Genomic DNA, 27,420 nt, shown 5'->3' on the forward strand with positions numbered 1-27,420 from the left:
TACCATGATTATTTTATAGGATAATTACCATGACTGTATTATAGGATAATTAACATGATTATATTACAGGATGATTACCATGATTATAGTTTAGGATGATTACCATGATTTTATTATAGGATGATTCTCATGCTTATTTTATAGGACAATTAACATGACTGTATTATAGGATAATTACCATGATTATATTATAGGATGATTACCATGATTATAGTTTAGGATGATTACCATGATTATATTATAGGATGATTACCATGCTTATTTTATAGGACAATTACCATGATTTTATTATAGGATGATTACCATGATTATATTATAGGATGATTACCATGATAATATTATAGCATAACCCTATTTGAAGACCACCATGATTATTCTTCAGGATGTTTCCCATGATTATCTTATAGCATGGTCATTACTTGGATTACCTTTGCCAGTTTTACTTTACACAACATAAATATTATTTGATGGTTATGGTTAGAGAATGATTGCAACAATTACTTCACAGGAGTCTGTTAACATGACATAATTAAGCTTCATACCCAAACAGAATAATGTTAGTTACTAAACTGCTTTGGGCCATATACCATCACACACAACTTTGTAGGATGACTATCTTGGCAATGGTTACCCATTTACCTGATGGGATCACTCCACAGTATCTCCCAGGCCATGGGGCTCTCTGTCTCGGGGTCCGGAAGGGGCACGGGGATCTTGTTGATGGCCTCTATACTGCCATTGTCGTGCTCAGTGCTGGGGATGCCACCATGGACACAGAACACCTGCAACATCCAGTGGACACAAACGTCAATGAGAAGTTTCATAAAATTGATACCGGTATACTGCATATTTCAAAATTATGCATATTTTCATCTTGCTGGCAAAGTTTAATTCCGAATTGAAATTAGGAAATTCTGAAATTAGCAACTCATTTCTGTGACTGAAAAAGCAAAACTGTAAGCGACCAGATTCCTATATATAATGCGTCTATTATTATGCATGCATTGTCACCATGGCAACATCCAACAACATGGAGAACAACAGTTGTCAAAATTGTGCAAGGAAAGTCTTTATTTTGGGAGCTTGGCTCCTGAGAGGTTCTCGGGCTTCATTCCTGCTCCACACTGAAGCACATATAACATGTGTGGCGTCTCCTTGGGCAAGGGTCTTTGTTGAAATCTTCCTCTGTTCACCCAGCAGTGAATGGGTATCCAGTAGGATGAGATGGCAGTGTGGTTGGTAACCTTCTAGCGCCTAACAGGCAGCTTGGGTTGTATACTCCCCAGGGAGCTGAGAATAATTCTTGAGTGCACAGTGATCCAGTGACTGGGGTAGTAATAGCGCTTTGAGCATGCCCCTGATTGGTGTGGATATATGCGCAATACAAATAGCCTATTATTATTATTATTATTATTATTATTATTATTATTATTTAGTATATGGATTAATCTTATTCAGGGTCATAACAAATCACAGATGATATAATGAATGCAATATATTATCATGATTATGTTACATATCACAATACATGTGTCATTATTGCAATACGAAATTCAGGCCAATATCCATCTCTATGCATTACCTTGTCATCAATGGTAGCGGCAATGGGCATACAATCAAAGCACTCATTAACAGCATCCCAAATTTGCTGCCCTACACTGTCACCAAACTTGCTCAGACATTCCCTGCAAACAGAGAGTCAGATAGTCAATAAGGGCATGTTACAATACTGTCATCAAATTGATAATGTCCTGTAAAAGATTCTGTAAATATAAAAGTTATAGAAAACTAAAAAAAATTGTGAAATGCAGAGTTATATTTTAAAACTTCTCCTTTATTATTAAATTATGCAGAAGAAGTGAACCCTGATCACTATGACCTTTCCCAATTAATAGATCATACACATATGGTGTGAAGTCTGCAACTTCAGCCCTGAGTCAAGCAAAATTGTTTTAGGTCTGGTAAGGTCAACTAAATATAGTCCACATACCAGCTCTATGATCTACTAGAAATGATGCCAAGAGAATTTCGAGATACAGTGGTCCCTCGCTACAACGCTACCAATGGGGTCCAAATAATTGGTGGGCGTTATAGACGATGAGCCGTTTAACTGAGGCCGAGGGGGGGGAGCGCACTCGGCCAATCTCACGATCTTCGCCTTGTCTTGCAGATTGCAATGATACAAGTTGTTTACCGTTCATAGTGTAAAAATATATATCCATTATGTTTTCGCCGTTTGTTATTATTTAAAAGCCTTAACTGTCACATTCAATGTGAATGTCGTCTACTTACATGAAAATATCGATCGATAATGGTAGTAACAGACGCTATGAGTGAAGAGCCAATCACAATTCATTACGCAAGTACAGAGTGATTCAGTGGCATTGATTGGTCATGTTGCTTAAAATACAGAAAATAAAGTTTTGACCAGCACTACGCGCATTCATACACATTCATGCAAATATAGATACACATTCAAGCCAGATTAATTGGTTTGATACAGTTACTTGATCCGAATCAAAAGGAATGACCGCCGTGTTGTGACAGCAACTTTTACAAACCTGTAGAGGTTATGAATTCTCTGATGAAATCCTCCTTGGGGCACTTATTGCATTTTCCTTGCTCAAGAAAATCTATATGACATAGTTGTAACCATTTTCCTTAATAAAAAATGTTACCACACAAAAAACTTCGTTTTTGTATGATATACGACCACCCTTACGGGGCCTCACCCCCAACGGCGCCTCACGCCAGGGGGAGCAACTCTCACCCAAATCACTTTCCATATGTCAAATGCTGACGGAATGTGGGGAGGTGGGTGGCCGTGCCCCAAGGAGGATTTCATCAGAGAATTCATAACCTCTACAGGTTTGTAAAATTCTCTTTCTGATTAAATCCTCCTTGGGGCACTTATTGCATCAAGACAGACTCCCAAAGATAATCTAGGAAGTGGCATCCGTCAGCAACAGGCGTAAATAAATACATCGTATTTGATTATTCAACAGAATAAAATATTGAGTTCAATAAATGGAACCAACCTTATCGTGAGGCACCACCGTCGAAAGGCGGGGGCTAGAGACAGGGCGTGGTCGACCATATATTATGATAAAGCCTGTTTTTGCGGCTTGTCATAAGTTGAGAACTCGAAACACCTCCCACCCCCCCACACTTTTTTGAACAAGTGATATAAGGGCGTAGATCACGAGAGACCATAACCAGCGCTGAGCTAGGCCAGAGGGTCCCCGAGGATCGAAGGAGTGCGTGCGCAAAATACGAGTATTATCGAGTAGTAAGGACTGATATTTATCGACCGCAGAAGATAAAATCCGGACCATTACTGAGCAGTATAACCGGAAGACTGTCTAAAATCTCGAATGCTCAATCAGCTAGAGATTAGAACTTTGCCCAGTTCGGAGAACTGACTGACCAAACCGAGTACGCTCGCTTGAGTGTTTGTCGAGTTGGTAAGGTTTGATGAATCGTGCTCGGCTGGCTCCAAATAGCCGCGGAGCAGATCTGCTCAATGGGCAGAGCCGCGGCGTACGCTTTTGACGCAGCCACTGCTCTAACCTAATGAGCCTTCAACCTGGTAGGGGGGTCCCTGCCTGTAAGCGTATACGCTGTACAAATGTTTGAAACTATCCACCTCGAGATAGATTGTTTACTCGCAGGTGAGCCAACCTTCCTACCGCAGTAACAGCAAAATAGTTGGTTATCCTTACGGACACCCATATTTCTGCTGATATAGGCCTTGAGAGTCGTGCGGACATCCAAGACATGAGCATGTCTTGCAGTGGTCCCCGACGAGGAAGGCTGTGAAAGAGCGGGTAGCTCAATAGGAGCCGTTCACGTGGAATCGTGTGCGACCCTAGGACGGTAATAGTCCGGTAGACGAAAACTGACTGTCCCGGTGATATTTATCGACCCCATGGAAGACAGTTATTTTGGGATCGGCTGACATAACACGAATGTCGCCTACCCGTCTGCCGGACGTTACCACCACAAGGAACGCCGTCTCCCAGCTCAACAGCTGAAGAGAGAGAGACGACAGATCCCGAAAGGAAGGACCGGACAGCCAATCTAGAATGATTGACAAGTCCCAAGGGGGACTGATCCGCCGGACTGGCGGTCGGATCCTGTCCACACCTGCTAAAAAGCGCTGCACTAATGGGTGTGCACCCAGAAGTGCCCCGTCGACAGGGACGTGAAAAGCTGCGATAGCTGTAGAGTACCCTCGGACTGTTGATGCGGCCAGGCCGTCATCTAGTCGCGACTGGAGAAACTCAAGCACGGATACGAGATCTGCAGAAAAAAGATCTGCAATCCCTCTATCGACACACCTGGGCGCATAGCAGGCCTATCTATCGTACTGAACGTTTGTCGAATCCCTCCGCGAAGCCAGTATTGTGTCTGCAACTCGTGCAGGAATACCGCTCTTCTGGAGGCGATTCCTGACAGTGGCCAAGCCACCCATTGAATCCTGAGATTCGGGTGGAGGGCCCCGTTCTGGGATAGGAGGTCCGGTCGTAAAGGTAATATAACAGGAGGCTGAGCCAGAAACCTGAGTATTACTGGAAACCCACTCTGCGCCGACTAAAGAGGTGCCAGGAGCACAATTAGTCGCGCAGGCTGAGTGCCTAGCTGAGACAGGACCTTGGAAATCAGAGGTACTGGGGAGAATGCCCACAGAACTGTCCGTCCAATCTAGCTGAAAGGCGTCCGGTGCCACCGACCTCGGGTCGTGGACTCGGGAGCAGAACGTTGGTGTCTGGTTATTTAACCCAGACGCAAACAGATCCACCTGTAACGACCTGTATAACAGGGAGAAAATCCCGAATATCCCCGGGTCGAGCCTCCACTCGTGAGGAGCGAGGATCCGGCAAGACAGAGCGTCCGCACGGACGTTGTCCACCCCCGGGAGATAAACAGGTAGCACCCTGATATCGTGAGAGTCGCACTATAGTAGGAACTGCCACGTCTTTCGTCGAAGCGACGGAGACGCCGTTCCCCCCTGCTTCCGGATGTAAGTCATCGCCGTTTGGTTGTCCATCTCTAGACGAACCACTTGGCCACGAAGCAGATCCGGGAAGCGTTGGAACACCAACCTGACCGCTCTCAGTTCTAGCACATTGATATGCAGTTTGATCTCCTGCTGGGACCATAGTCCCGAGGCAGTGTGATCATTCAGAACGCCTCCCTAGCCGGAGAGTGACGCGTCTGTTTGAACTGTGAGAGACGGAACGGGAGTGATTCCCGACCTCGGTCCACCACTGGAGGTGTGTAATGAGCCACTACGGAGTCTCGAGCACAGTCTCGAGATCTTCCGAGTTCGCCCAAAGTCGACGGAGTGCTTGTTGAATGGGACTCATTCTCAAGCGCGCCCGCCAGACCAAATCCACTGTCGCCGCCATGTTGTCCAGTAACTGGAGCCATGTACGAGCAGTGTGACTTGCGCTTAAGGGACTTGATATCTTGTGACAGAGATACACGTCCTCTCACCGTGTTGAAATTAGCCACTAGGAAGACTAGATTCTGAGTGGGGCTCAGATCTGACTTCTTGAGATTGACCATCCACCCTAGAGTGATCAGAATATCTATCACTTGTTGTGTAGCTATCTGACTCAGGGATTGCAATAGAGCTCTTAGTAACCTAGTCGTCGAGGTACGGATGGCAGAACCGACCTTTTGACCTGGCCACTTGGGCGGGAATCAACATCAGCTTGGTGAACACCCTCGGGGCCGTGGAGATCCCGAATGGTAGAACCCTGAACTGATAACACCTCCCGTCGAAAGAAAACCTCAGGTATTTCTTGAACTCTGGATGTATTGGTATGTGGAGATTGGCTAACGTCAATAGACTTAAAATACGCCTTTCTCCTGTCTCGACAGTTGAGATCACTGTTTGGTGACTAGGAAACAAGTCGAGTAGAAGCCCTCGCTTTCCTGTCCCTCGGGACCCGGTTCGATCGCAGCTTTCATAAGAAGTGCGTCGACCTCGGCACGGAGGAATTCCGCCTTCTCTCGGGTAGCAGGCACCGGTGTGTGCTTTATCCCGGAAAAGTGGAGGAGCGGATGAGTTTTCCCGATAACTTGCGACTATGGGTTCACCCGGGGCTCTTCGGGCGCTAATGGGAACCCATCGTTCCCAGCCCCGCGAAAAAGCTGTTGGCCTCGACCAGCTGCCTTGCCCCGGCCCGTGCCTCTCTTGCTCCTCACGGCGCCCTTATACCTGAAGGAAGCGGCGGCTTCCAAGCAGGTGTGGACGTCTGACCCGTGCGTTAGCGTAGGAGGGGACAATTGGAGAGGCCCGCTTACGCGGTTTTAACGCTTGGTACCTCCAACAAGGCCTTATGAGTCTTTGATGGAAGTATACAATTGAGCAGCCTCTCGGACCGCCTGCTGAGCCCCAGGGAAGAGGGTGGCACCCTCTTATACGGCAAAGCAAGTAGGTCTTGGCGTGTGTAAGTCGAGTATTTAGATACCGACATCCACCGCCTGCGCATGCACATAACAGCGCACATCATCTGCGATGCACAGCTACGAATAGCGTCCCGCGCAAGATAATGTTAGTTGCGCGGCCAACTCCGAAGAGTCGGCCGGCCCCTCTCCCGCTAACTCCCTCTGTACAGCCGACAGATACGCGGAGTGTACGGACACACGGAGCTGTTGGCATGCATTATGATATTGCTCCTCGAAGCATATGTAAGCAGCCTTCAACTCCGCACCGCACACGGGAAAGGGGGGGCAACCGCCGGCCCTGCTTGACCTTAGTCAAGTTGGATGTCTCCGACTCTGGCATGGGCGCAGCAACCTGAGGCAGTACATGGACAATCCTGTCCCGCACGTGTCTCTGCACCCGGCCCGAGGCCGAGTCCCGGTGCCGAGGTGCCGGAGGTTCAAGGGAACCCACCTGGCACTGGGCTAGGTATCCACTAGTGAAAGCCTTGGCCTCGGAAGAGGCGTCTGGCTCCGCTAGGGTAAATTGTGGGTCGGTAGTGCACGGGCCGGTGCCCGCCACCACTACGCTGGGGAGCGACCTCGAGCCGGAGCCGAAGCTCGGTCTCGGATCGTCCCCGAGACAAAGGGAACCAACCTGGCTCCGGGCTAGGTATCCACTAGTGGACGCCTCGGCCTCGGAAGAGGCGTCTGGCTCCGCTAGGGAAAATTGTGCGTCGGTAGTGCACGGGCCGGTGCCCGCCACCACTACGCTGGGGAGCGACCTCGAGCCGGAGCCGAAGCTCGGTCTCGGATCGTCCCCGAGACAAAGGGAACCAACCTGGCTCCGGGCTAGGTATCCACTAGTGGACGCCTCGGCCTCGGAAGAGGCGTCTGGCTCCGCTAGGGAAAATTGTGCGTCGGTAGTGCACGGGCCGGTGCCCGCCACCACTACGCTGGGGAGCGACCTCGAGCCGGAGCCGAAGCTCGGTCTCGGATCGTCCCCGATACCAAGGGAACCCCCCTGGCTCCGGGCTACGAATCCACTAGTGAAAGCCTCGGCCTCGGAAGAGGCGTCTGGCTCCGCTAGGGAAAAATTGTGCGTCGGTAGTGCACGGGCCGGCGCCCGCCACCCCTCCGCTGGGGAGCGACCTCGAGCCGGCGCCGAAGCCCGGTCTGAGATCGTCCCCGAGACCAAGTTGCCTGCCTCGGCCGACGCCGGGCATATCACAAGGTCTCGAAGCCGCGTCCGGCGCCGACAACGGGGAAGGCTCGGTCCGCATCTCCTCTCGGAGCTGAGACTTTACCTCCTCCATCATCGACGCCATCTGCGACTTAAGTAACGCAGAAAAGTCTGCCAAAGACAGTGCAGGAGAGGGTGCAGTGCTTACTACGGGGACCCTCGAGCCTTCTCCCCCGGCCCCCGGAGAGGGAGCGGGGGAGACAATCTCGGCAGCTTTTTTACCCTTTTTAGATGGGGAGGGGGGGATGTCTTAGTAGATCTGATATCTACCCCCGCCTTTAATAGACCTCTTTAAAGTGGAACAAGTCAACTTGTCTCTTTTGGGGGCCCCGGGGGGTAAAGGCAATGTCCTCCGCCAGACATATTCGGCAGCGTTCGTGCCTGTCTTAGAACAACCCGTACACAGTTTGAAGGTCTTGTAAACAAGACCGTAATTTCTGAGGTGGGCGGGAAGGGTATCAACGTGTATCAGTGCGATATAAAGATCGGAAAGAAACGTGCATAAATTGTGAAACTAGAAGCAAAGGCGTAATGTAGAATGCGATTTGTAACGCGATACTAATAGCCAATGTGTAGTATAATTATAACACCAAAGGGGCGTGTTACGCGCTAAGGTGTAAAAACCCGTAAAAAAGGTAAGTGTAGTTTATGAATTAACACACCACCTTGGGTTTTGTAAAGGAAAAAATTGTAGACCAATGCTGTATGATATAACAAAACCCCAAGCCGTTTCTTAATGGCCTTGGTGTTACATGTATCAGCCCGTGGAACTACAATATGGACGCCATTACGGCCATTTGAATTCAAAGGTACCGTGCACGTGGCGTATTATTACAACTCTATAACTTCACAATGCGAGGTATTACGCCTTTGCAAAGAAAGAAATGTACCATACATACAGTTTGGTCAGCCATGGTTCTTGTCGAACGATAGATTTCTCTTATTTTTGTCTTGTGTGAAAAATCAACACGTCTGTCTCTTACAGATGACATAAGGAAAGTGATTTGGGTGAGAGTTGCTCCCCCTGGCGTGAGGCGCCGTTGGGGGTGAGGCCCCGTAAGGGTGGTCGTATATCATACAAAAACGAAGTTTTTTGTGTGGTAACATTTTTTATTAAGGAAAATGGTTACAACTATGTCATATAGATTTTCTTGAGCAAGGAAAATGCAATAAGTGCCCCAAGGAGGATTTAATCAGAAAGAGAATACATGTGAGTTGACAGTGTCGCCTCAAATTGGATTGCCCACTAATTAAGAAAATAAACTTCGCTTGTGGTTCTCTTTTATTGCATGCATGCTCTTCTAAGATCAAAGGATGTATAGTGTGAAAAGTTAACTAGTAGAACAATCATATTTCCGGGACTTGCCGCTGATGTTTTCAAACAGATTATTAGAACTCCATTCAACGATAAACGGTTGATTATGCAATGAGAAGCGTTATGTGCAAATGAACAACGAACAACAATACAATCACGGCTGTGTAAAATTCTCAGTATTATAAGTGTACATAAATTTTGGGAGCCATGCGATACCGCACGTAGTAACCGAGGTAGCGCTTTATCGAAGTGCCCAATAGCGAGGGATCACTGTAGCAGACTACGTTCTTGGCACAGCCTGGTAATGTCTGACGAACATATAAGTATGTCACTGTCAATCAGTTCCTAACACTAAGCCACTTACGTTTTGAAATGGAACATTTCTTGGACACTTCGGAGTTCATGGTTGCCTCTCAGCAGGAAGAACTTGTTTGGGGAGAGCAGCTTCTGGGCTAGGAGGTAGGACACGACCTGTAAACATGATCACATTCGTTAACAGCAAGCCCTGGGGAGAGCAGCTTCTGGGCCAGGAGGTAGGACACGACCTGTAAACATGATCACATTCGTTAACAGCAAGCCCTGGGGAGAGCAGCTTCTGGGCCAGGAGGTAGGACACGACCTGTAAACATGATCACATTCATTAACAGCAAGCCCTGGAGAGGAGGTAGGACACGACATGCAGACATGATCACATTCGTTAACAGCAAGCCCTGGGGAGAGCAGCTTCTGGGCCAGGAGGTAGGACACGACCTGTAAACATGATCACATTCGTTAACAGCAAGCCCTGGGGAGAGCAGCTTCTGGACCAGGAGGTAGGACACGACCTGTAAACATGATCACATTCGTTAACAGCAAGCCCTGGGGAGAGCAGCTTCTGGGCCAGGAGGTAGGACACGACCTGTAAACATGATCACATTCTATAACAGCAAGCCCTGGGGAGAGCAGCTTCTGGACCAGGAGGTAGGACACGATCTGTAGACAGGATCACATTCTTACAGCAAGACCAGGGTTTCTTATTATGTGGTTATTAGATCCAATGACAAAAGTTGATAAATGTGGAAATAATCTTGAACACAGTAGATAATCCTACTGTAATATTTTCAAATATTCGGCCACAGCTCAGTATTCAGAGTTTACCTAGTATCTGACAATGCCAACCAATTCACATTGAAAGAAAGTTTTCTTATAAAAATTTCTTTTTGCATTTATATGCAGTTACTCAATTCAGATTTGATACGTCTGATTGATTACAGGATATAAGGAGTTGAGTGTTGACGAGCTCACCTCAATGCCACACTCGCCCCTGTCGACGTAGTCCCCGAGGAACAGGAAGGAGGCTGGAGTGAGGAGAGGACCCATCCTCCACAACGCCTTCTCAAAACTCACCAGGTCTCGGAAGTTGCCATGGATATCACCTTCACCAGAAATACAACGTCATGTATTACTCAGACATCACTATCACAAACACTCAATATTTTCTAAGTGGACATTGCTATCATACAAAGAAATGTTCTCTTTTAAGTGATTCATCATCATAAACACAATGTCATTTATTATCTAGGGATCACAGGTGGCCCTGTCGTCTAAGGAGTCACAATTTGCTGTGCACAGCTGTGTCCCTTGGGCATGCCAGAACCTTTTGATAGTGGGTTCGAACCCCGGTTTGCCCTGGTTATGTGGGTAGGGTTTTCCATCACCATACCTGTTGTGATAGTGTTACGCCACTTTAAGCAATATTCAAGCAATATCACAGATGGGGGATGCCAGAAATGGACTTTAAACATTGATCCCATGTGGGGGAAAAATCGAAACCCGGTCCGTTGGCCATCAAATGCTTTAACCACTGGGCTACCCCCCCACCGCCCCTTCACCAAAGTGGTAGACATCTAAGACCTGCATGAGTTCATGCTTTCATCCCACATTAGGCTGACACGCCATGATGTAACAGGAATACTGTTCAAGGCAGCGGTAAACCCAACTCATTAACATACTATCTGGACATCAACATTAACATCACAATATTTAGTAAGTGGATATTACCATCATAAAAAATATTACATATTAAGTGAATCACCATCAGAAACAGAATGCTATATTTTACAGGGTTCAAAACAAGTGGAATTTCTTTGTGGACTACCACTTTAACATTTGGCACATGGCAACTCTGTAACAGATCATCATTTTTGTGGACTAGTGAAACTACAAACTAATTTCTAACCCTGCACAGTCAGCAATCATATCACATATAAACATATGTTGTTGTTTTTTGTTTGTTGTTTAATGCTGCATGATGATGATGATGATGATGATGATGGCATTTATATAACGCTATATTTCCACACCACAGAGGGGCAAACTTAAAGTGCTACTCGGTTATTACCCCTATCAATGAGATCAGTGTGCACTGATTTCATTCTCAGCTCCCTAGGGAGTATACAACCCAAGCTGCCTGTTTGGTGCTAAAAGGTTAACAGTCACATTACCACCTCATTCTACTGGGTGCCTCAACAGTTTGTATAAACAATACTGAGGTTGAAATGCATGCATGTTTATTTTGTTATTACTTCGTGTTTCAGTCCAGTGAGGTGTTCTACCCTGCATTTCTTACCAAGTATATAAACCGGTGACTTGAGTTTCAGCAGCCGTGGTTCTTGGCCGAGGATATCTTTAGCTTGACGACACAATGTCAGAAGGCACTTTGCGAGAGCATTTCTATCAACCTGGCCCCAGTTGAATGCAGGCTGGAACAGAACAGACAATCATTCTAATATGCAGGACATCAATCCATCAAGCAGGTCTGGAGACGCTGTTCAAAATGAAAACTTGTAATTGCAATGAGCTTATCAACAGAAAAGAAATGCATTGTCACATCATTTTAGGCCAAACAAACAGACCAGATAGAATACTTTTTTGTATGGTCTTACCTTGGGCAGTCCTCCATTCTCTCCCTTGATTGCTCTCTCAAAATAGCGGAGTCCTGTCAGCATTTCATTTGGATGAGATCGCTGAAAGTATTGGCACAATAGCAAGCCGATCATGTCACATGTTTTTTGTGATGGAAAAAGCCTCAGCTAAGAAGTCTTCATTTTTTGCTTAGTACTTTGAACTGCCACTGTACTCTGGTGTGTTTTTATGCCACTTTTGGGAATATTCCAGCAAGGTTGTTTTTGGTGTGTGTTTTTTGTTTGTTTTGTGTTTTATGCTGCATTCAGCAATAATCTTGCCATATGACAGCAGCCTGTAAATAATGTAGACATGAAATCCAGTGATATTATGAGTAATGATCCATGCTATCCGGATACGGTGACACTCACTGAACCAAGTGACTGAGCCTGATCACCTGATGTATTATGTTCCCTTATGTCCAGCATCGTTTGCTGTCGAATCCCCTAGGGAGGTCCTGCAAGGGACATGGAACCCCCTAGGGAGGTCCTGCAAGGGACATGGAATCCCCTAGGGAGGTCCTGCAAGGGACATGGAATCCCCTAGGGAGGTCCTGCAAGGGACATGGAATCCCTTAGGGAGATCCTGCAAGGGACATGGAATCCCCTAGGGAGGTCCTGCAAGGGACATGGAATCCCCTAGGGAGGTCATGCAAGGGACATGGAATCCCCTAGGGAGGTCATGCAAGGGACATGGAATCCCTTAGGGAGATCCTGCAAGGGACATGGAATCCCATAGGGAGGTCGTGCAAGGGACATGGAATCCCTTAGGGAGATCCTGCAAGGGACATGGAATCCCCTAGGGAGGTCCTGCAAGGGACATGGAATCCCCTAGGGAGGTCATGCAAGGGACATGGAATCCCTTAGGGTGATCCTGCAAGGGACATGGAATCCCATAGGGAGGTCGTGCAAGGGACATGGAATCCCATAGGGAGATCCTGCAAGGGACATGGAATCCCATAGGGAGGTCGTGCAAGGGACATGGAATCCCTTAGGGAGATCCTGCAAGGGACATGGAATCCCTTAGGGAGATCCTGCAAGGGACATGGAATCCCATAGGGAGGTCCTGCAAGGGACATGGAATCCCCTAGGGAGATCCTGCAAGGGACATGGAATCCCTTAGGGAGATCCTGCAAGGGACACGGAATCCCGTAGGGAGATCCTGCAAGGGACATGGAATCCCCTAGGGAGATCCTGCAAGGGACATGGAATCCCTTAGGGAGATCCTGCAAGGGACACGGAATCCCGTACGGAGATCCTGCAAGGGACACAGAATCCCCTAGGGAGAACCTGCAAGGGACACAGAATCCCCTAGGGAGAACCTGGAAGGGACACAGAATCCCCTAAAGAGATCCTGCAAGGGACACGGAATCCCCTAGGCAGGCCCTGCAAGGGACATGGAATCCCCTAGGGAGGTCTTGCAAGGGACATGGAATCCCCTAGGGAGATCCTGCAAGGGACATGGAATCCCCTAGGGAGATCCTGCAAGGGACATGGAATCCCTTAGGGAGATCCTGCAAGGGACACGGAATCCCGTACGGAGATCCTGCAAGGGACACAGAATCCCCTAGGGAGAACCTGCAAGGGACACAGAATCCCCTAGGGAGAACCTGCAAGGGACACAGAATCCCCTAAAGAGATCGTGCAAGGGACACGGAATCCCCTAGGGAGGTCCTGCAAGGGACATGGAATCCCCTAGGGAGGTCTTGCAAGGGACATGGAATCCCCTAGGGAGATCCTGCAAGGGACATGGAATCCCCTAGGGAGATCCTGCAAGGGACATGGAATCCCCTAGGGAGATCCTGCAAGGGACAAGGAATCCACTCGGGAGATCCTGCAAGGGACACGGTATCCCCTAGGGAGATCCTGCAAGGGACACGGTATCCCCTCGGGAGATCCTGCAAGGGACATGGAATCCCATAGGGAGATCCTGCAAGGGACATGGAATCCCTTAGGGAGATCCTGCAAGGGACATGGAATCCCCTAGGGAGATCCTGCAAGGGACAAGGAATCCACTCGGGAGATCCTGCAAGGGACACGGTATCCCCTAGGGAGATCCTGCAAGGGACACGGTATCCCCTCGGGAGATCCTGCAAGGGACATGGAATCCCATAGGGAGATCCTGCAAGGGACACGGAATCCCATAGGGAGATCCTGCAAGGGACATGGAATCCCATAGGGAGATCCTGCAAGGGACACGGAATCCCATAGGGAGATCCTGCAAGGGACATGGAATCCCATAGGGAGATCCTGCAAGGGACATTGAATCCCACAGGAAGATCCTGCAAGGGACACGGAATCCCCTAGGGAGATCCTGCAAGGGACATGGAATCCCCTAGGGAGATCCTGCAAGGGACATGGAATCCCGTAGGGAGATCCTGCAAGGGACACGGAATCCCATAGGGAGGTCCTGCAAGGGACATGGAATCCCGTAGGGAGATCCTGCAAGGGACATGGAATCCCATAGGGAGGTCCTGCAAGGGACACGGAATCCCATAGGGAGATCCTGCAAGGGACATGGAATCCCATAGGAAGATCCTGCAAGGGACATGGAATCCCATAGGGAGATCCTGCAAGGGACATGGAATCCCATAGGGAGATCCTGCAAGGGACATTGAATCCCACAGGAAGATCCTGCAAGGGACACGGAATCCCCTAGGGAGATCCTGCAAGGGACATGGAATCCCATAGGGAGATCCTGCAAGGGACGGGAGATCCTGCAAGGGACACGGAATCCCATAGGGAGGTCCTGCAAGGAACGCAGAATCCCATAGGGAGGTCCTGCAAGGGACATGAAATCCCCTAGGGAGGTCCTGCAAGGGACACAGAATCCTGTAGGGAGGTCCTGCAAGGAACGCAGAATCCCATAGGGAGGTCCTGCAAGTGACACGGAATCCCCTAGGGAGATCCTGCAAGGGACACAGGGAAAAACCATGAATGGGCTTCATTCACTGTACCAATGTCGTGAATCAAACCTAGATCTTTTGCCAGACAATGCCTTAACCACTAGAATATCCCACATCCTTACTAGAAACAAAGGTTGATAGTATTCCAACAGAGCAACCACTGAACTAGAACTAGAATATACTTACTTGGTTGAAGGAGTCGATGGAGGGCATTCGTTGAAATCTAGAGACATCTCCTTCAAGATGGTGGTCGGTACTTCCACTCACAGCCGGTGTACCTGCCCAACAAATCAGAAATAAAACCATCAGAAGGACAAAAGTAAAACATTTGGCAAATGCCTAATCATGGTTATAAACCGTCAGAAAATCACATATATAACCTTCAGCAAGTTATGAATAAAGCCATCAGGAGTATTGAATAAAACATACCACAAATCAGTACTAAAACATGACTCTCAAATGAGCAAGTGTCTCAAATGAAACCATCAGCACGTCTCTTAAAATAACCATCAACAAGTGTCTCTAATGAGTAAGTCTCCTATATGACACCATCTGCAAGTCTCTCAAATGAAGCCATCAGCACATCTCTTATATAAAGCATCAACAAGACCAAAATTTACCATCAGCAAGAATCTCAAATGAAACCATCAGCAAGTCTCCCAAATGAAACCATCAGCAAGACTCCCAAATGAAACCATCAGCAAGAATCTCAAATGAAACCATCAGCAAGAATCTCAAATGAAACCATCAGCAAGACTCTCAAATGAAACCATCAGCAAGACTCTCAAATGAAACCATCAGCAAGAATCTCAAATGAAACCATCAGCAGGTATCCCAAATGAAACTATCACTCTATAGAAAAGAACCTGTACATCACTAATGCAACCTTTTGTACATCACTGAGAAAAAGATACCACATCGACTACAATAAAAGTTTTTCTTTAATTTATCATGATTACAAAAGTGTAATGTGTACAGTTTTCAAGGTAGAAAGGTGAAATCTATGGGAGTTTACAATGCCAAAACAAACTTCAAAAGTTATCAAGACAGCTGTTGAGTACAGGGGTCTCCAACCCCTATGTGAATCAAGGGTACAAATATGTGATTTCAAAAGGTTTACACTATAGTCTCCAGTCCATATAGGATGAGTTGAGGCTGCTGGTGCTGAGAAGGGAATGCAGGTGGAATGTGGGTGAATGTTCTATTAAACACATGTTCTGGGGTCCAAAAGATAGACTCTCCACTGACCCTGTAGGTCCCAGAGAGCCATGACATCTGCCAGCGTGCCTGTCCTCCTGACTTTGACCGTGTGCGTCGCCAGCTCGTACTTGGGTAAGGGGGACATCCTCACAGCATGGGGAGCTCGTCCGTCGGGGTGCTTGAACACAGGGTCCACCTTGCCTGCTGCAACACACACATAACATGCATCATTAGTCCTGCACTTGGACTGTGGACTATCTGGGAACTTTCTGTAGGCCTCAAACTAGTCCAGAAATAGGTACATCAAGCTAGCTGCATTCAACACACGAAATCAGCATTGGGGAAAGAGTGAGTGATTAGCTCTGAACAGTATTTCAGATATTTTATGATGTGAAAAAAGTCTGGTCACGTGATTTTATTTTAGCTTGTCATCACTGAGCCAGAGTATGCAGAATGTAGACAAAAAACATTCAATCAAAGTTGTTTAAATAAATATTGATCAGCTGATTATGATGAATCCTTCATTAGACTGGGCAGTCAATGTTCGCTCCACCTGGAGGTGTCTTCAGATCTTCAAGCAGAGAGGTATCATACAAGAGTTAATGAGATTTTATGAGATTACCCCATTCAGTCATATAAACTCACTGTCTTCTACATCTAGGGGCCACTGTGCGGATTTGATCAGCTTGGGTCGGGTCTTCTTTGATGGAGGTTCTTCATCACTGTCATCAGACTTGTTGTTGTCGGCAGTGATGCTGAAAGTTGGGACAAATACAGTATCTTATTCTTGGGTAACTCTTTGTAAAATTTGTCATTATATATTGTTCATCAGAATGTTTGGACATTTCTCTTTGAAGTGGGTGGGTTGAGTGGTTGAGTGAGTGAGTGAGGTTTTACGCCGCTTTTAGCAATATTCCAGCAATATCACGGCGGGGGGACACAAGAAAAGATGGGCTTCACACATTGTACCCATGTCGAGAATCGAACCCGGGTCTTCGGCGTGACGAGCAAACGCTTTAACCACTAGGCTACCCAACCGCCCCTCATTTCTCTTTGAAAAGAATCACAAAAGAAACAATCGATCCAGCTTGGATCATCACTATCAATGTTGAGGACCCCATTTCTCAAAGCTATTTTGGTGCTACAACTGCCATAAGTATTACATACTCACTTTGTGATTTAACCAATCCCTGTTTTAAGCAGGCAGCTAGCAAGAGCTGGCACAGAACATTGCATGTGTTAGTAGCAGCTGTATTGGATTTTACAAGCTGACTGACCTTTTATACCACGAGACCACAAATCGAGGGAATACACATACTGTATGATACATTCACCTGGTGAAGTCCTGTCCAGCCTGCTATTGACACATACATCAAATTTATCACAACAAATTCACCCATTACAATAAATTATTGTCAGTGATTTTTTTGGTCTGACAAAAAGATCAATCTTGAGACAACCATCCAATGCTTAGTACAGTAACATACAGTGCATACAGGGTGACGTATAACATTGCGATGTCTGTGACATCTGTACAGACTGGCCATCAGACAGTATGATATTGTGATATCTGTAAAGGTCGACCTCAGACAGTATGACATCATGTCTGTACTGGATTTGGTTGGTTTGTTGTTTAACGCCGCACTCAGCAATATTTCAGCTATATGACAGCAGTCTGTAAATAATCGAGTCTGGACCAGACAATCCAGTGATAGATATCATAAGCATCGACCCACGCAATTGGGATCGATGACATACTTCAACCAAGTCAGCGAGCATGACCACCCGATCCCGTTAGTCGCCTCTTACGACAAGCATAGTCGCCTTTTACGGCAAGAATGGGTTGCTGAAGACCTATTCTACCCCGGATCTTCACAGGTCTATATCTGTACTGGAAGGCCAACAGACATGTATGTGTTTTTACAAGATGGCAGCCAGCCAATCAGATAGCTAGACACTTTATCAAGTAATGATAAATACCTTTTCACATTACTTGTACAAGACACAGGAAGACGAAGTAGAACGGATGTTCCGCGGAACTTGAGCTGTCCGACGGCGATGAGGAACTCAGCTAGGGGCAACTTGTCCACTGTGTCAGCACCAAACAACCTGGAATCAAGCCCAACATCACTCTTCACACTATCTCTACAATCAATGCTTTCTTCCCTTACAGTAAACTACGGAGTGAGTGAGTGAGTGAGTTGGGTTAAACGCCGCTTTTAACAGTATTACAGTTATTTCGCGGCGTATCAGCTTCATGTGGGAGGAAAGCCTGAAGTGATGCTGGTCTCAGACGTTTACCACTTCGGTGAAACCAACGAGCATGGGTATGGTGCTGACAAACCTAGAAACATAATCGGGGCGAACCAGGATTCGAACCCACAATCATAGGTTTCTGGCATGCCCAAGAGACGCAATTCTGCACAGCAAATCGCGGCGCCTTAGACAACTTGGCCACCCGTGCCCCCCATAAACTACGGATATAAGGAACTCAAAGGGAGCTATAATTCTAGTTTGTTATAACCCTAGTTCGTAATAAGCATGTATACAGCATGCATATATATAAGCATGTATACAGCATGCATATATATATATAAATGCATGGTGTATACATGCTTATTATGAACTAGGGTTATAACCATGATAACAAACTAGAATTATATATACAGTTCCCGGGACCAAAAACGTTCATTATAAGCGTGTTCATTATAAACATAGTTTTCTGTACAAAGCATATAACAAAACCCTGAGAACAAACACTTTACAGTTTTCATGAAATGCAATACTGACAGATTTTTCAACGCAATGCCTAATCCAAAGGCATGCCAATAATATGACATGATCTTCTTGTCTGGGCATAATCTGGTGTGTTTTAGGTGACAGTTAGCAGGGTGTTATGGTATGTATGCATACATATTAACAATGCACGTACATAAGGAAGCAAAAACATATGGCTGTTTAAATCATTATATTTATAGAAGTTAAGGTTTCATGTTACATGCCAGTGACATTTCCATCCTTGTAAGGAGGTGAGGTGAAATAGGGTTTAACGTCGCGTATCAGATTATTGCACTTATATAGCAACGTGCAAGTACGTGTGTGTGTGGCCGCTTGTGCTAGTCCGAACTGATGCCGATTTATAGTGCTAGCTCACTGAGATACCATGCCGCACTTTAACATGAATACCCCACTCAGACACAGTATACTGACTCCGACCCGACCAGTCCTTGTTTTAGCCCCTTAATGCCGAGCGCCAGACAGGGTAACAACAAGTACCATCTTTTAACGTCTTTTGGTATGACGCGACCGGGGATCGAACCCCGGACCTTCCGCTCTCCGGGTGGACGCTCTACCACTAGACCACGGAGGCGGTCCCATCCTTGTAAGGAAGACACTCAAAGTTCAGGGTATCAGTGGCGGATTTTCTTCACCCTAACATAGATCCCCATCTATAATAGGCTTAAACACTGTTATGTGCAATGATATGACATCCACTAATTCTTGGAAATCAAGAGAAGAGCACATGTACCCCTGGTACCCCTATGTACATGGCAAAGACTCTCAGAAGTTACAGCGAGTGCCCTTGACCACAAAGCAGCCCAAGCTATGTAATGTCATAACAATATATTTACCCTCTTTTAGAAAAGAGAAATCATTCTGTAAATACAGCATTTTTGTTCTGTGTTTGTATTGTCAGATGAACATGATGAACTAACTTTGCACTATTGGTAGCATCCTCCATGACTGATTCCTCGTCAACAGGGAGGCCCTTCAGGTGTCGCACATCTTTAACAAGATCTCTGAAAGTAAACATGTGAAGAATTAACAACAGACTCTGCAACATATTGACGTGGTTTCTTACTCCTAGAAGAGACTAAAATTCAGCTAAAACTCCCAGATGAGCAAACTATGCAATAAATGGAACCCAAATCTCCTGATGTCAGTTGTTTGCATGCTGCACATGGTCTTTCTCTCATCGAATTTGTTTTATACACGACTACTGTATTGTTTCTGATATTTCTGGCTCTTAGATGGTTCATAAGTTATCACTAGCATTGGGTACAAAGGACCTACAACAAGCATCGGGTGGTCGTCAATGACAACCTACAGGCATAGGGTGCTGATGACCTATAACAGACATTGGGCGCTAATGACCTACAACAAGCATCAGGTGCTGACGACCTACAAGCATCAGGTGCTACAACAAGCATTGGGTGCTGATGACCTACAACAAGCCCTTGTGCTGCATCCTACAACAAACACTGGGTGCTGATGACCTACAACAAGCATTGGGTGCTGATGACCTACAAGAATAAGGTGCTGACGACCTACAACAAGTATCTGGTGCTGACGGCCTACAACAAGTATCGGGTGCTGACGACCTACAAGCATTGGGTGCTGAGGACCTACAAGCATAAGGTGCTGAGGACCTACAACCATAAGGTGCTGAGGACCTACAACAAGTATCTGGTGCTGAGGACCTACAACAATTATCGGGTGCTGACGACCTACAACAAGTATCGGGTGCTGAGGACCTACAAGCATTGGGTGCTGAGGACCTACAAGCATTGGGTGCTGAGGACCTACAAGCATTGGGTGCTGAGGACCTACAAGCATAAGGTGCTGATGACCTACAAGAATAAGGTGCTGAGGACCTACAACAAGTTTCTGGTGCTGAGGACCTACAACAAGTATCTGGTGCTGAGGACCTACAACAAGTATCTGGTGCTGAGGACCTACAAGAATAAGGTGCTGATGACCTACAAGAATAAGGTGCTGAGGACCTACAACAAGTATCTGGTGCTGAGGACCTACAACAAGTATCTGGTGCTGAGGACCTACAACAAGTATCTGGTGCTGAGGACCTACAAGAATAAGGTGCTGGTGACCTACAAGAATAAGGTGCTGATGACCTACAAGAAGTATCTGGTACTGACGACCTACAACAAGCACTGGGTGCTGACAACCTACAACAAGTATCAGGTGCTGATGACCTACAGAAAGTAATGGGGTACCAGGAAAATACAAATAGCACAGTGTACTGAGGACCTATCCTGCCTGGAATCCCAGGGTTTACTCACCTGAACTCATCAAACTGCAGGAAGTTGTCACTGTTGGCATCATAGTATCTGAAGATGTATCTACAACGGGCCTCAGCCGGCATGCCACCATGCTGTGTGCACGGCTCCATACATGCCAGCCCCAACAAGAGCTCCTTGAACGTCAGGTAGTTCTTCTTGTGGATGTCAAATGCTCTGCGAAGATATAGTATTACCATCACACGTTATGAAACAACTATCTGTTGGGACAGAGGCTGCTACAAACAAGTTGTATTGTAGAAGACCAGGTATTTATCTATTTTTTTGAAAAAAGTACCCATTGAACCAAACAAAAACAAAAATTTGAAATTGAGGATATTTTTTATATGATTATAGCATTGCATTTAATCCAATAACTTAAAATTACGACTTTTTCTCTTTCTTTGTTCCATTATCAGCAACTACAAGCCAGTTTTACATGGCTGAAACAATACTGGAGTTAAATTAAGCCTCTTGGACGAACGTTGACTGTTTGCAGTTTCCAACATGACCAACTGAAGAATGAATTAACTAAATTTGTAATCAATCATTTTCAAATAATATAAGTTCACTTTAATCATGTTAATGAATTTATGGGGGGTGGAAATGAATTAAGTATAACATGTATTAAAACACAAGAGTCAGTCAAGACAAAGTTTCAAGGCCTGTTGCAAAGTGCCCTAGTAGATTTGGTATTTGTGTTGCAGAATAATACATGACATAGTAACAAATGATTTAGTACATTTCACAGTTTGGCTATTTTATCAATTGTTATTTACACATGGTGAATACAGAGGAAATGTCGTATGATTGATCCTAAATCGATCATTGATTTCTTTTTCAAACCAATCATCAATTCTTAAATCTTAACACTATCAGGCTGAGTGAGTGAGTGAGTTGGGTTTATCAGAGCTTTGAGCAGTATTTCAGTAATAATTCATTTAAGTATGCCAAACCCTCAAACTCTACATGAAACAATGGTGCACAGCAAAGCGCTGGGGCTACAGCCTGCTAAATCTGTGAAGAGCTACCTGAACAGTGGCAGAGGCTTGCCTCCCTTCACTCCTTTAGTGGTGATGTACCTCTCAAACGTCATGAAGTTCATTGAATGGCTTGGGTGACAGAAGTCGATGAACTCTTCAAACAGCATGTCTTGTTCTGTAATTTAGATAGTAAAAGATCACTAACACGCTCAGTAATGTGTAGACAACAGTAGATAACTTACACGCTCCATAACGTCTAATAACGATCGAGAAATTTAACTTTGGTAAATCAAATGGGTCCAGGGTACTTATCATAACACATTGCAGATGTAGCACACTGGAGTATCGAGGATGAGCATACACTTCACACAGACCTTTCTTGGCTAGCTTGGCCGACTTGACCAGAGTCTCCTGTGGCGTGAGTGACGAGCCATTCCCTCCGTCAACATACTCCACACCACTCTCCACCAAGCTCCCTACAGGGCAGCTATCTGAAATAGGGAAATGATTCTGTTAACATTTATTTTTGTGTTATTTTGTAAACCATGGAATTCTCATTTAAACAGTCTGTGCCAAAAATTGTTGTGTCAGCTAGCCAGAACGTATCTCTTGGCAACACTATCACCCTATTTCATTACTAACATATCTAGACCCGTGAAGATCCGGGATAGAATAGGTCTTCACTCTTCAGCAACCCATGCTTGACATAAAAGGGGACTATGCTTTTCATAAAAGGCGACCAAAGGGATCGGATGGTCAGGTTCGCTGACTTGGTTGATGCATGACATCGTATCCCAATTGCGTGGATCGCTGCTCATGATGTCAATCACTGGATTGTCTCGATTATTTACAGAACGCCATCATATAGCTGAAATATTACTGAATGCGGCGTTAAACAACAAAGAAAGAAAGAAACAATTATTACCTGAGTTTCAAAACAGAAAGGATATTACAGGAGTTGGATATTGTGACTAACAGATAAAATTGCAGACTGTATCTATGGTTGATAAATGCTTACAAAGATGATAGTGTGTGAGTGGCAGAAATACAGGTCTGCAGCTACATCTTGACTTGAACAGTTGACATGGTCTCGCACATTCACATTACAGAAGAGATCAGGGATTTATCTAGCCCTCTTCAGCAAATGACAACCAATTCCCAATTGGAATTAATAATTTCCCAAGTCTTCAGATTTTTTTTAAATGGGAACATTAAAAAATAAAAAAATTTGAACGATATCACACTTTTTTCCCATTTTGCCTGACAAGGGCACTTTGTCTGAAATCCTAGATAACTCCTGAGAGGTGTCAAGACATGCCTCCTGACATATCATTAAATATTGTCATACTTCAATTCCAGTATGATACTTATTGAGAAACAATGTTATTGCATTCAGGCTTACGTGAGGCAGTACAACACTATCAACAAGTTTGTGTTTAAGTCATATGGTTAATGTAGGCTCCTTCTAACATGCACAATGATACAGAACAGTATCCAATTTTTAACATTTCTCCACGACCCCAATTTTATAGCTTTGGACCACCATATTTAATCGGGGACCCCAACTAACTTGGACCACCAAAATAAATAACCCAGGTTACTCCCTGAATAATCATGATAATATTTCAACAAAATGTGCCATGTCCTGAAAATCAATCTCTCACCTTCTTTGAGTTGCTGAATGAGCCGGAGTGGTTCAAATCCTAAAATCCCGGGCTCGACCCCTGGCGCCATCTGCTCCTCCATGTCCCTCTCTGATAACCATACTGAGGTGTCTGGATACTGAAAATACAACAAAATATATGTTTCAACAGAAGATACAGAATACAGACCATCTAACATCCTTAAGAGAATAATTGGTTGTCACTGGTGTTCTAATTAATTGATTTCATCATACATTGATTGGTTCATTGAAAGAAATTATAAAATCTGTGATCATCAGCTGATCATTGATTATTTTCATATGATATCAGTTCAGTTAATGAATCTGTTGGGGCTAAATAAATAAAGCCTCACATGACTGACAATGGATGACAAATATGGTCATAAGGCATGTAGTTGATCATGTTGCCGAGTCATTGAGTAAAGTAAGCCATCATTTATTAATGTTGCTGCTTCGTATATTGTTTTCTACATCATGTACATGAGCGAATGAGTGTTATGGTTTTACTCCACTTTAAGCAATATTCCAGCAATATCACGGCGGGGACACCAGAAATGGGCTTCACACATTGTACCCATGTCGGGAATCGAACCCGGGTCTTCGGCGTGACGAGCTAACGCTTCAAGTACTCGGCTAACCGACCACCCTTTCATGTACATGATGAAGAATATAAACAAATGATAGAGCGAAAGTGGTCCAATTGTTTCTATTCATATTCTCATTCATGATTTTTTATCACAGAAATCCAAACATGGAGGATGCAATAAAAATGTATCACCAGGGGCAGAAACTAACATTTTTAGTCTACTAGTCCTTATAATGATAACAAGTAGCAAAAGCCTTATAAAGGGCAAACTTCTACTAGTCCTTATGATACCTTAACCATTGGGCAGTTTGACGACGGCTACAGGACTAGTGCCAATTTCTAACGCTTATCACGTATCTCCAACATATGACCAGAGCTTCAGATCGGTTCTTTTTCTTGGGGGGGGGGGCACGGGTGGCCCAGTCGTCTAAGGCGCTGCAATTCGTTGTGCAGAGTTGCGTCCCTTGGGCACGCCAGAAACCTATGATTGTGGATTCTGGTTCCCGGTTCGCCCCGATTATGTTTCTAGATTTGTCAGCACCATACCCATGCTCGTGGGTTTCACCGAAGTGGTAAACATCTGGGACCTGCATCACTTCGGGCTTTCCTCCCACATTAAGCTGACACGCCATGATATAACTGGAATACTGTTAAAAGCGGTGTTAAACCCAACTCACTCACTCACTCACTCATTTTCTTGGACACTGACCATCATCCAAAATATCCTGAAGGTTATTTTCAATTTTGTTATAATGTAGAAGAATGTCATATAAAAAAATGTGATAAAAGAATGGAACTTTCCTATTGCTACCTGTCTCGAGCAAGAACACTCCATGATATACATGATGTATCTGTAGTAAACGCATTCAGAATTTCAATCGTATCTGACCAAATTCCATATGTTCTGCTAACCTGGTCTATGCTTGTGAGGGGTGATGTAAGAAAGATGACATGTGTAGATGATGGTCGGTGAGAGAATCTTGTGATGTTGGTGCGTAATACGCCTTTCAAAGCAATCCTTTGTCCACATACCTGAAACAGACAAAACCATCAAGGAGTACTATGATTACCTAAACAAGAACTTTCTGTAATTCAACATTATACAGAATGTCTCATTCCCCATGTTATCGAACCATTGATAATACATACTTTTCTGATTCCTAATTTAACGTAAGTGTGCTAGTCAAGTAGGAGTTTTGACAGTTCCAATTTTACCAATACCAACTCTGTAGCAGATAATATTTGCAGATTAGTGAGAAAAGAATCAAAATTCTAAACCTGCTTTTACATTCATAAATTTTAAAACAATGTATGATCAAGGATATATCATCAAAACTATACTGAAATCGTTCACTGTACAGAGTGGTGTATGCATGATTCCAATTCATCCCTTATAAGCAGGGCCAGACACAACACAAGATTGCAAGGTGCATGTAAATTCTAACACTGCACTCAGATTCCTGGGTGTTTTGACGTTTATTTGACATGCGCGAAAAGACGGTAACTCTTCCTCAAAGGGGATTAATTCTTTATTGGCCCCTTTGCCTTCAGTTTTCAGTGATGCCTTCAAATTACAAGGTATGTTATTATCACACTTAAATCACCATGCTCCTTGTAATCACAAGGATAGGGAGGCAAGCTATGGAGTATTTTCAAAATGGCAGCAATATGACGAATGCTAGACAACTTTCAGACACATTTTCTCTGATAATTGCAATAACCTTTGAAAGAGCATAAATGGAAAGTGTTCTACATTCATCTCTTGTGTTACTTCTTGTGTAGCAGGGCTTGGAGTCATCCCACAGATGACATCCTTACCTTGTCAGCTTGCTGATGAGGTTAACCTCTTTGGTCATGTGGATAAGGCGTCCAACCTCGGATCAGAAGGTCCGTGGTTCGAATCCCATCACGGGTCTCGGAAATTTTATGGCCGCTACACTTGCATTAAACATGTTTAACATTCTCCCATTTAAAAAATGGACCGTACATTGAAGTTTGAATATGGCAGCCGGTGACCTGATTCAATGGTGAGCTGATGATTTGTTTGGTTTATCGGGATCCTCTGATATCATATTGCAATGGATTGTAAACTAAATTTGCTAAAAACAAAATATTGCTATATATAAACAAGGTGTTACATTATGATTAGGTTCCAAGCCTGTGGCAAATCGTAACGATAAAAGAGTGTAGTAGTTGATCTGACAAACACCTAGTAATTTGAGTGTGGCACTGGAATTTACGTACCCCTTGAAATCCGGACCTGATAAGCGCCCTTTGAGGATTAATGTTTGGATCAAGATTAGAAGAGATATGGACATTATCGACCTCAAAGGGACAGTACGTCAACGGTTCTCTGTCTTTTTAAATCATACATACATGATATAATTTCCGAGTATGACACAACATGCTCGATTCTGTTCCTAAACCAAAAGAATAGAGCTCTGCACAGTGAAGCCAACAATGCAAGCGCTGCACAGAGAAAGCTGGCTTCAGTCTTTCTTTTTTTAGGGACAAATTGGAGAGAAAGCTTGTGTTTTTTTTTAGTTGAGTTACAAAATACTTATTGCCGGGTTTGATTAGATTAGAAGCCAGTGTTTTTCAAAGCAGAGATTTGGCCAGGTATTTGGCCTCCCTGACTACCAAAAAGATTGCTTACACACCAAAGATAAGAGTACAAGCAAGTATTGTGATACATATGGGACCGTGACCAAGGTATGGTGATATGTATAGGATCGCACAGTTGGCGTATCGTCCCAGCCCACGTCCAGTCATGGAATTCCTATGTAGAGCTAGCGATATGGTCACTTTGATGGGTAACACTATACTGCATCTCACTGTCACAGTAGTTAAAGTATATCTATCATTCGAACAGCCGTATTTGATATTGATTTGACGTTATAAAGAGAGGTGTGACATCATCAAAGCTGCCCCCTTCAGAGTGCACACGTTCAGGCCTGTCAACATTGGGTTACACTGTACACCTGTCAGAACATTCCATCCTCATTCAGAATATTGGTACCCGTGTCATGATGAAAAGAATGTGAGGTGAGGTGAAATGGGGTTTAACGT

At 45.0% G+C, this 27,420-nt stretch overlaps 1 protein-coding gene across 2 annotated transcripts in view; it reads right to left on the minus strand.

Moving 5' to 3' along the window:
- Window positions 1-27,420, minus strand: part of LOC124134929 (serine/threonine-protein phosphatase with EF-hands pef-1-like) — a 34,493-nt gene that overhangs the window by 6,036 nt on the left and 1,037 nt on the right. The window contains exons 2-17 of one of the 2 annotated variants that reach the window (XM_046500028.2): window positions 25,264-25,383; window positions 23,767-23,884; window positions 22,477-22,593; window positions 22,151-22,277; window positions 21,123-21,296; window positions 19,758-19,841; window positions 18,022-18,150; window positions 16,687-16,796; window positions 16,090-16,245; window positions 15,028-15,119; window positions 11,918-11,998; window positions 11,602-11,734; window positions 10,278-10,408; window positions 9,358-9,464; window positions 1,583-1,685; window positions 640-782 (exon numbers count right to left, since the gene is read on the minus strand). In XM_046500028.2, coding sequence (XP_046355984.1) covers window positions 640-782; window positions 1,583-1,685; window positions 9,358-9,464; window positions 10,278-10,408; window positions 11,602-11,734; window positions 11,918-11,998; window positions 15,028-15,119; window positions 16,090-16,245; window positions 16,687-16,796; window positions 18,022-18,150; window positions 19,758-19,841; window positions 21,123-21,296; window positions 22,151-22,277; window positions 22,477-22,593; window positions 23,767-23,884; window positions 25,264-25,383 — 1,925 coding nt within the window. Of the gene's footprint in view, window positions 1-639; window positions 783-1,582; window positions 1,686-9,357; window positions 9,465-9,534; window positions 9,892-10,277; window positions 10,409-11,601; window positions 11,735-11,917; window positions 11,999-15,027; window positions 15,120-16,089; window positions 16,246-16,686; window positions 16,797-18,021; window positions 18,151-19,757; window positions 19,842-21,122; window positions 21,297-22,150; window positions 22,278-22,476; window positions 22,594-23,766; window positions 23,885-25,263; window positions 25,384-27,420 lie in introns of those variants that run through there. The other variant, XM_048396031.1, reaches the window with a different exon arrangement.

This window comes from Haliotis rufescens, unplaced genomic scaffold (assembly GCF_023055435.1).
Source record: "Haliotis rufescens isolate VD_foot unplaced genomic scaffold, xgHalRufe1.0.p SCAF_15, whole genome shotgun sequence".
NCBI classification, from domain to species: Eukaryota; Metazoa; Mollusca; class Gastropoda; order Lepetellida; family Haliotidae; genus Haliotis; species Haliotis rufescens.